General features: G+C 47.5%; 1 protein-coding gene across 8 annotated transcripts in view; it reads left to right on the forward strand.

Moving 5' to 3' along the window:
• CB2H6orf89 (chromosome B2 C6orf89 homolog) overlaps positions 1 to 8,367 on the forward strand; it is a 41,813-nt gene extending 33,446 nt beyond the window's left edge. For 6 of the 8 annotated variants that reach the window (XM_043591258.1, XM_043591259.1, XM_043591260.1 and 3 more), the window contains 3 exons: positions 809 to 938; positions 3,986 to 4,109; positions 7,174 to 8,367. In XM_043591258.1, the coding sequence (XP_043447193.1) occupies positions 809 to 938; positions 3,986 to 4,109; positions 7,174 to 7,268 (349 nt within the window). In that variant the 3' untranslated portion in view covers positions 7,269 to 8,367. The remainder of the gene's footprint in view (positions 1 to 808; positions 939 to 3,985; positions 4,110 to 7,173) is intronic. The other 2 variants (XM_043591264.1, XM_043591261.1) reach the window with 2 other exon arrangements.
• Positions 8,368 to 8,688: the final 321 nt, after the last annotated feature.

Raw genomic sequence — 8,688 nt, forward strand, 5'->3', positions numbered from 1 at the left:
GCCAGGCAGTGTGGCATGGTGGTTAGTGCCTGTTGCTCATTGGTGATGCTCATAATAGCTCTAGGAAGTAGGAATTATCATTGTCATTTTCAGATCAGAAAAGTGGGGATCAGAGAGGTTAAGTACCTTGCTTAAGGTCACCCAGGCAGGATTGAAATGCAGGTCTGTCTTCCCATTTCTTCCTGTGTCCTATAGAAGACATGGTCTATTTTTTGGGGTGAAGGTTTCTGTCTAGAAGAAAAGAAAGCCAGTTTCCATCTAGAACCATTCCAAAAGAGAATTAAAATGGCTTTTTTTGGACCTTTTTGTTAGATAATTTCTCAATGCTTTTGTCTTTCTTAAACCTTTATTTGATTTCTTACTTATGCATTGATTTGCATGATTGAATACTCACTTTAACTAGTCAGGCTTCCCACCGCATGCCACAGCGCCTCAGGTTCATGATTTTTGCCCGTTCCTCCTCCCTTCTGTTCTCCCGCCTGGCCTGTTACTTCAGTCTCTTTTCCAAGATAGAATGAATGGACCGTTTATTTCCTTCCTCTATATGTTGTTTTAGCTGGATTTTATAAACATCCCACCCACACGTACAAATCGTGGCTGTGGAGTTGTGTGTGTGCTTGCGCATGTCACAGTTAATTGATTTGGCATGACTGTTCCTCATGAACCTGATACTTAAGATATTGTCCTGATATTTTTCCCTCATTACCCACCGCCCACAGTTTTCCCACCGTGCTTAGCTCTGTTAGTCATGGAGATAGAGGCCGGCTTGCCCAGCTGAATTACTTCTGTCTCTTCCAAACTTTTACAGGAGAAGACCTCTAAACAGATCACACATTTTACGTGAGCTTTTTCCTGTTTTCACCTACCTGCCATTTCCAAAAGATGCCTCCATAAAAAAGTGCTTCCTTCTTCAACCGGAACCTATTGTGGGTAGTAAGGTAGGACATTTTGAGAGGACTTGGGTCGAGGCTTTTCCTCACTTAGCCCCGGGGCTGATGTCATAATCCCTTCCTTCCCTACGTGTCAACTCAAGGTGACTTGAAGGGACATCCACATGACCTGAAGTTCTCTGCCTGTTGCTTGCCAGGGGACCTGGTGTGGCCTGCCCTGTTATGAAGGCATGCTTAAAGTCTGGTTACCTTGCAGATCTGTTTCCTGCTCTAGACACTTGGGGGCAAGCTACTTTTCTACATTAGGAAGTAGAATCCTAAAATTTGAAAGGACCCAAGCATGCAGTTAGTCTGAGTTCCCTACCTCAAAGTGTAAAGCAGGCAAACCGTAAATAAACGCCCCAACTTACTCATTTTGTGGCTAGGGACACTGAGCCCCAGAGAGAGTAAATGATTTGCCCAAGGACACAGGAAGTTAATAGGAGGGCTCTACCCACCCAATTCCCAGGTTGGCTTTCCCCAGAAATAAACAAATAAGAAACTTTGGGTAGAGAACTAGCTAAGCAGAAAGCTTGAGAGGTTTGGGGACAAAAGGGTTGATGGGCACGTGCTCAAGGCAGGCAGACTAGTTTGGGTGGCAACAGTTCTTGCTCAGTCCATGGCCAAGTACCCAGAGCCCACTTTTACCCCTCTGGGGTGAGTGGACTGGGTAAAAGCCATTCTGAGTTGTGTCTGTTTACTTTTCTCTGAATTGCCCTTTTGTTGAGTCTCATTCCTGAGGACCGTTTTTGAGTTTGGATTGGTTTGGAAGAATTAAAAGGATGAAATTTCCCAAACTGTGACCCCTACCAACTCCGGGTTGTGTTTTCAACCTCCCAATACTATTGTTTGGCTCCAGATTTGCTGAATCGTGTTAAAGGAATTTCAAAGCCTATAAAAACAATCATTTTGTCTAGGAGTGAGAACTTCTGTCTGCCAGCAGTAGGGTGGAGGTGCTGGGATCTTGCCTCAGATTTTAAAGACGTTTATTCTGCTGTCCCCAGCTAGAACTCCGGGCCCCAGTATGATTTCATCTTCATAATTATGATACAATTTGGGGCGAAAGCTTTTATCTTTATCTTGGTTTTCCCACTTGAATCTGAAGTTAATTTCACCAGTCTGCTTAACAGGGACTCCGAGGAACCCCGCCAACAGGGTAAATACTAAGTTACTCAGACGCCTATCAGAGTCATCTTGTGGTTCACAAGCATGTTTTGGGAAGGGGAGTGGTCCAAATAGGCAAAAATCCTGAGAGTCTGGTTTCTTAGAGCATCTGCTCCCCGCCCTGGCCCAGGCTCTCCTTTTTCTTCAGCCTTGTTACTCCGCCCTGTTGTCCACATCCCTGGGCCCCTAGACCCTGGTAAAGTCACATGTCTGTGCGCCTGGGATCCCAGAGGCAACCTTGGGATAGAAGATGAGAAGTGGGGTCTGATTGTAAGAGGCGAGGCATTGGGGAAAGAGGTGAAGGGCTCCAAGGCCCACCTCACCCAGTCCACAGTGTTGCCCGGGGCTGGCCTGCTCCATCCTGGTGTCCATTTCTTCCCATCCTGGGTGGGGAGGAACCTGGTTCTGCCCCCTCTCGGGCCTGTATGAGAAAGAGATACATCCACTTGGTTTTGGTCTTCTGGAATTTCTTCAAGACCGCAGATGTCAGGGCTTCTGCCAGTCATTTGCAAGCCAGTAGTCCTCCTTAGTTAGTCTTCCTTCTGTCATGACAGTGGCAGTTGAATGGCTCTAGTGTTGCCATGGAAACGGAGTCGTGGCCACGGCCTGCTCTGAGAGCAACAGAGAGCCCAGGGTTGGAGACACAAGAAGATGGAGCTAAAACCAAACCTCTGGAAGCCCAAGTGGTGAAGAGAAAATCAGGACACGGCCCAGGGAGTCAGACTTCGGACCCTTGCGCTATGCGGACACAGAAAGGCTGTTCCTGGAGGGGACAGGAAGGGGAGGTCCTGAAGGTTTTCTCTCACCATCTAGGTAGGAAGAGGAGCCTGAGCAAGGTCAGCTTCTCCCTTTGTGCCTACTCCCTGCCTACCCCAACGTCACCTTCGCAGCTGTTCCTGGCACACAGCAGGTTGCCCTTAATGCCTATTGGCGGCAGTGGTATCCCTCACGGTGCAGTAGTTACCTGTGGGCGTGCATAGCCCAGTTGTCTCCTTGGTATTCAAACTCTGAGGCCAATCTTACTGTCACTACTTTTTAGTCAGTAGCAGGATAGATCTGCTCACCTAGGTCTTGCCCGAAAGAGTGAACTTGAACTTCCTGCTGTTCAATTCTCATCAAAACTCTGGCAGTAAGAAATAATATCCTAGAAATGATACTACGTTGCCCAAAGGATATGCAGACCGTCTGTTTCTCTAAAACAATCCGGCTGGAGTACCTGGGTGGCTCAGTTGGTTAAGCGTCCAACTTCGCCTCAGGTCATGGTCTCACGGTTCGTGAGTTCGAGCCCCGCGTCGGGCTCTGTGCTGACAGCTTGGGGCCTGGAGCCTGCTTCGAATTCTGTGTCCCCCTTCTGTCTCTGCCCCTCCCCCACTCACACTCTGTGTCTCTGTCAAAAATAAATAAATATTAGAAAAATAAAAAAAATAAAAATCTGGCTCACACCAGACCCTCAGAAGATTGTATACTTAGACCACTATGTGTTGGCCTCTGCTAGACTTCTGTGAAATTGCACTGAGATGATTTGCCTTTAGCCTACTTTGGAGCTGTGGCTAGAAGTAGTCATGAATTACGAAGCTCGTGCTAGATCTACAATCGGGCTTTTTGTTGAGGATGTCTCTTTAGGAGAACCCACAGAAGGGATTTCACCCTGGTCTCAAGATCAGGAGATGCCATGCTTAGGAGAAACTAGTTTGTTTTTGTCTTTCGGACATAATCGCGAATTGTGTTATTGGTTCTGTTTTCTTTGTTGCTTAGGCTGGTATGACACTCAGAGCCATATATAGACAGATTTGTGTACGTTCATCTCCCGTGCCACTGGGTTTTATTTTGTTTCCTTTTCCTTCCTCCTCTTCCTTGTTTTTTTTTTTTTTTTTTTTTTTTCCCCTCTCCAGATGCATAGAATGCATGACCTATTTATCATTGGCAGCGGCGAGGCCATGTTGCAGCTCATCCCTCCCTCCCAGTGCCGAAGACACTGCCAGTCCGTGGCGATGCCGCTAGAGCCAGGGGATATTGGTAGGTGGGGCCCCCAGGGGGCAAGGTCAGTCTCAGGATCTTTGTAGTTTGTAACTCAGAAAATATGCTAAGAATTAAACATTGCCTTCAGAAAGCTTCAATTAAATAGAGTCAAAAAGAGCATTCCTTTATGGACAGAGTCAGTATTTATGCTCGGTAGAACAACTAATAAGGAAATGTAGCAGAGAAGGGCCTCGTTTTATATATATTTAGAATGTGCGATGTGTTCCATTGGTCTTAGAAACTTCAAGTTAGAAGGCATTATAGAAAATGTTTAAGGGCACCTGGGTGACTCGGTTGGTTGAGCGTCCAACTGCAGCTCAGGTCATGATCTCACGGTTCGTGAGTTTGAGCCCTGCCGAGAGTGCAGAGCCCCCTTCAGACCCTCTGTCTCCCTCTCTCTCTGCCCCTCCTCCACTCATGCTCTCTCAAAAATAAACATTAAAAAAAAAGAAGCAAATCTTTAGAGCAATCCTTTATTTTACAGATGAGGAGAGATTGAGATCCAGAGAGGAGAGGTGACCATCCCAAGTTCCTCCCATCACCTAGGCAAAGCATCAAGCTTTAAGTGTCTCCTTCACCAGGGGCAGGCCAGGGGAGGTACAACTCTAGATTTGAGGAAACCCTCTCTGTGTCTCTTTTGCTAATAACGCAGTGCGAGCAGTATGTAAGGGCAACGACCCCATGAGGAAATATTCCCTTCCGTGTGGGTCCCACTGCCAAGTCATAGCCTCACAGTCATGACTCACCGTTGGCTCCATGATTTCCCAACTGTGGCTTATTCTGTGCATTATATTCTAAAAATCCTTTCCAAAGAAACAAGTTTGAATCAACTGCTGTCCGTAGCAATCAGTTTGACAGTAGAGTTTTCTTGGCGGAAGCAGATAGTAAGTATCACTATTGCCCTCTGTGTTTTTCCTGCCTCACAAAGCTTAGGGGGAAGCCTAGGGTCCCTGACAGAGCCCAGACTGGTTTTCCAATTGATTTCTTTTAATTTTACCTCTTTAGAAGACCCTGGTCCCTGGAAACCTTTCACCCATTTGGAAGTAGGATACGGACTGCAAACCATGACAGGCTTTAATCCACGTTACATAACTTATTTCAATGTAGAAATGAAAATCATGCACAAATTAAGCGTTAACTGATAATGGAGCACAGCTGGCCTGGCCCCTGGGAATTACTGCAAAGAAGAGGATTTTTGTGTAGAAATTGTTTTTGAAGCTATTTTCCTGTAGCGGAGTGACCCTTCCTTGAGGCATGTCTATTGCACAAGCCTGTATGGATGGCATTTGGGCTTGAGAGTACATAGTTATGCTTGAAAAAGTCTCTGTCTTATGTTCTGCAAATGCCAGACAGTTCAGACAACTACAGAATCACCTTAGTTATCCAAATTTTAGGTTCCTGGATCCCACAAACCTCTAGAATGCCAATTAAAGAATTAGGGGGAATAAATGGATGGCTGGTAGTGATCAAAGAAGCTTTGAGCATCAAAGGCTGGTGGGAATAGCAATGAAAAGCCGAAAATCCGGAGCATGATAACCTGCCGGGCTGTGACTGGCCGGCTTGCTGACGAGAAGGAAAGGAGCCCCGTGGGCATGAGAGGCCAGCCGCAGGACAGCAACGTGGAGAAGGGATGGGGAACTGACTACAACAAGAGGGAGAGGGCAGGTCTGGGAGAAGAACGGGGAGGGCGGGCTGGGGAGGACAGTGAGCTTCTGAAGCAGTGGCAGAAATAGAAGCGGTGGCTGCGGCTGCCACAGTTAAAGATGAGCACAGGAGCGGACCCTGACAGCAAAGGAGAATAATTCAGTGCTTGTAGGACAGATGGCAGCTCTAGCATTTTGGGGGGCCCTAAAGAATGGCACTGTGACAAGTGGGTTCTATGGTTTTTGCCGAAGTAAGCATTGTCCTCTGAAGGCAGACAGGAAGGGGACAGGAATACACATCACCAGAAAACCTGTGATGAGAAGCATTTTCAAGAATGCTTCATCATCTACCTGCCGTGGTTGATGAGTCACTGCCCATAGTGGCCTTTCTTTCTTTCTTTTTTTTTTTTTTTTTAATTTTTTTTAATGTTTACTTTTGAGAAAAAGAGACCGTGTGAGCGAGGGAGGGGCAGAGAGAGAGGGAGACACAGAATCCAAAGCAAGCACAGATGCGGGGCTCAAACTCACGGACCGCAAGACCATGATATGAGCCGAAGTCGGACGCTTAACCGACCGAGCCACTCACGCACCCCCATAGTGGCCTTTCTTGAGTCACTAAGTAGAGGTTAAATTCTATTCAGTGCTCTCAATTTAATGATGGGTAAGGTATGTCGCACTCTAGATAATTTTCCATCAGGAGTTTATTGAAGTGTTCCAAGTTTTTAAAGCTTTTAAGTCTACCTTCCTCCTCCACTCAAATAATGTAGGGTCAGTGTTTCCTAAACAGTTCTTCAGATCACTGATGACCCTAGGGATGGGAACAGGAGCCCCTTAGAAAAGCCCTTGGCAAATAGGGCTGTTGGATCAGTTGATTTGGGGAACTGCCTGTCTTGTGATTACATAGTGCACATTAGTGTACAGAAGTCTCCAGAAGCCTTAGAGGAACCTAGTGTTTCTCAAACTTCCTTGACCATGGAACCCATTGGACTTATCCTAACAGCATGTTACTATTTGCAGAACACAGTGTAGGAAGTGCTGGTCTGAGCCATTCTGGATGTTCTATAATGAGGCCATGTGACCGATAACATTAGGAGACCTGGATGGGGGGGGTCCTACTTCCCTCAGAACTCATCGTATCTTCTTGCCAAGAAAGATGAGATGGGTCTGAGAATTGATGCCCAGCACCAGCCTCATCTAGAGCATCTTGCTTTTGTAAATCTGCTGAGTTGTGAGTCATAGTTAGCCAGGTGAGTGGTGGTGATGAAGCACTTGGGTTCGTAGTGGCTCCCATTGGACATCCAGTTACAGAGAGGACCAATAACGGCATATTTATGCCAGGCAGACCTGCCTTGTTCGTGCCAACAGGTGTGCCCAGTCCCTGCCATTCACCTGCTTTCCTGTTGCTGTTTCCCTTCAAGGCTATGCCGGTGCCACCCACTGGAAGGTCTACGTTACAGCCAGAGGGGTCCAGCCTTTGGTCATCTGTGATGGAACCACCCTCTCAGAACTATAGGAAACAAGGACTGTACAGAGGAACAACTTTGAGGTCCGAAGACCAGATCAAAAGGGGAGAAATAAAAACAGAAACGAGGAAACCACTTTCTAAGGTTACTTAGTTATCTGCCCTATGCATGCGTGTATGAGCCAGCTGTATGCTGGAGGCAATGGCCAGAGCCTGACCCTCCCGACTCTTCCAGCCTCCCTGCTTGGCCGGGATTTTGCCGGTACCTGTCTGTGAGAGACTGGGCTCTTCCACACCCTCTGGAACCGCAGCCTTGAGGCTGCCCCTCAGGCAGGAAACAGGGCTGATGCCTTCCCTTACTTGCGTGGTGTGATCCCCTCTGCTGGCTCCCTGGCGACAGAGAGGGTAGCCAGCCGGTCCCGACTTCAGGGCCATCCCTTACGAGGTGGTGGGCCTGCTTGTCCTGTCTTCCTGGCCACACCACCCATACTTTTATGGAAAGCCATGGTCAATTAAAGAAACTGTTGCAGTTTCCCCAAGCAGAATGGAATCTAGAACCAAGATTAAGTAATGTCATTGCACTCAAGAGATTCACTGCCTTCCCAGTGTCCATGGCCCTTGGAGTCTCAGTGACGTCAGGTTGGAGTCTGATTATAATTGAAATGGTAATTGCTGAGGTAATACTTTCCTCCATCTCATCAGGTTTTCATGCCGGCCCCCCCTACCCCCACCCCCCACCCCCAGCTCCTTTCCCTTCCCTTCCCGCTCGCCTATCTGGATGGTTTCTCAGAAGCTGGACTCCTGGTCCTCCCTCGGCAGAGCCCTTTATTGCTGAGGCAGCACCGCTTCTGTCAGCTGGGTCGCTTTTACCAAGTGTCTTCAGAGGGGATGAGTTAGAGTGCTGGCCTGGGGAGAGGGCACCTCCCCGGGTTTGATCTTTAGGGTCCAACTTTCCGCAGGGAAGATGTTTTACAGATGTGTCAAGCTGATGTTGTAATGTGGTTGGGGAAGGAGCTCCAGACCCCACGTGTTTGCCAGCTGGGTGTGCAACTGTGGGATCCTCTGTCTCAAAATGATTTCTCTCTTTGTACTTGGGAAACAAGGTGAGGTATTTTTATTATTTGTAACAGTATAAAGCTATGTTCTTTCAGTTGGGTGGTTCACTATGCTCATTGTTTTCTCCAAGTGCTTTTAGTGTGTATTAACCAAATGGTGTAAATGAGGACATAGTTTTCTTCCTTTTTTTACCCCCCCCCCCTTTATTCTTTTATTGATGCTGCTAGATACCTGGCCTCTGGCCCTATGCCATCACCCAGCTGAAGGAAAAAACCACACTGTAGCCCCTGGTTCCGAATTGCAGAAATCAGATGAATCCAGGTGGCCGTGACAGGGTTAATGGCAGGCGATGGTGAGGGCAGAATGTGTGACTCCTTGCGGGGTCCCCTTCATCCTTGGACGTAGCCATGCACCT

This window comes from Prionailurus bengalensis, chromosome B2, assembly GCF_016509475.1.
Source record: "Prionailurus bengalensis isolate Pbe53 chromosome B2, Fcat_Pben_1.1_paternal_pri, whole genome shotgun sequence".
In the NCBI taxonomy this organism is placed as follows: domain Eukaryota; kingdom Metazoa; phylum Chordata; class Mammalia; order Carnivora; family Felidae; genus Prionailurus; species Prionailurus bengalensis.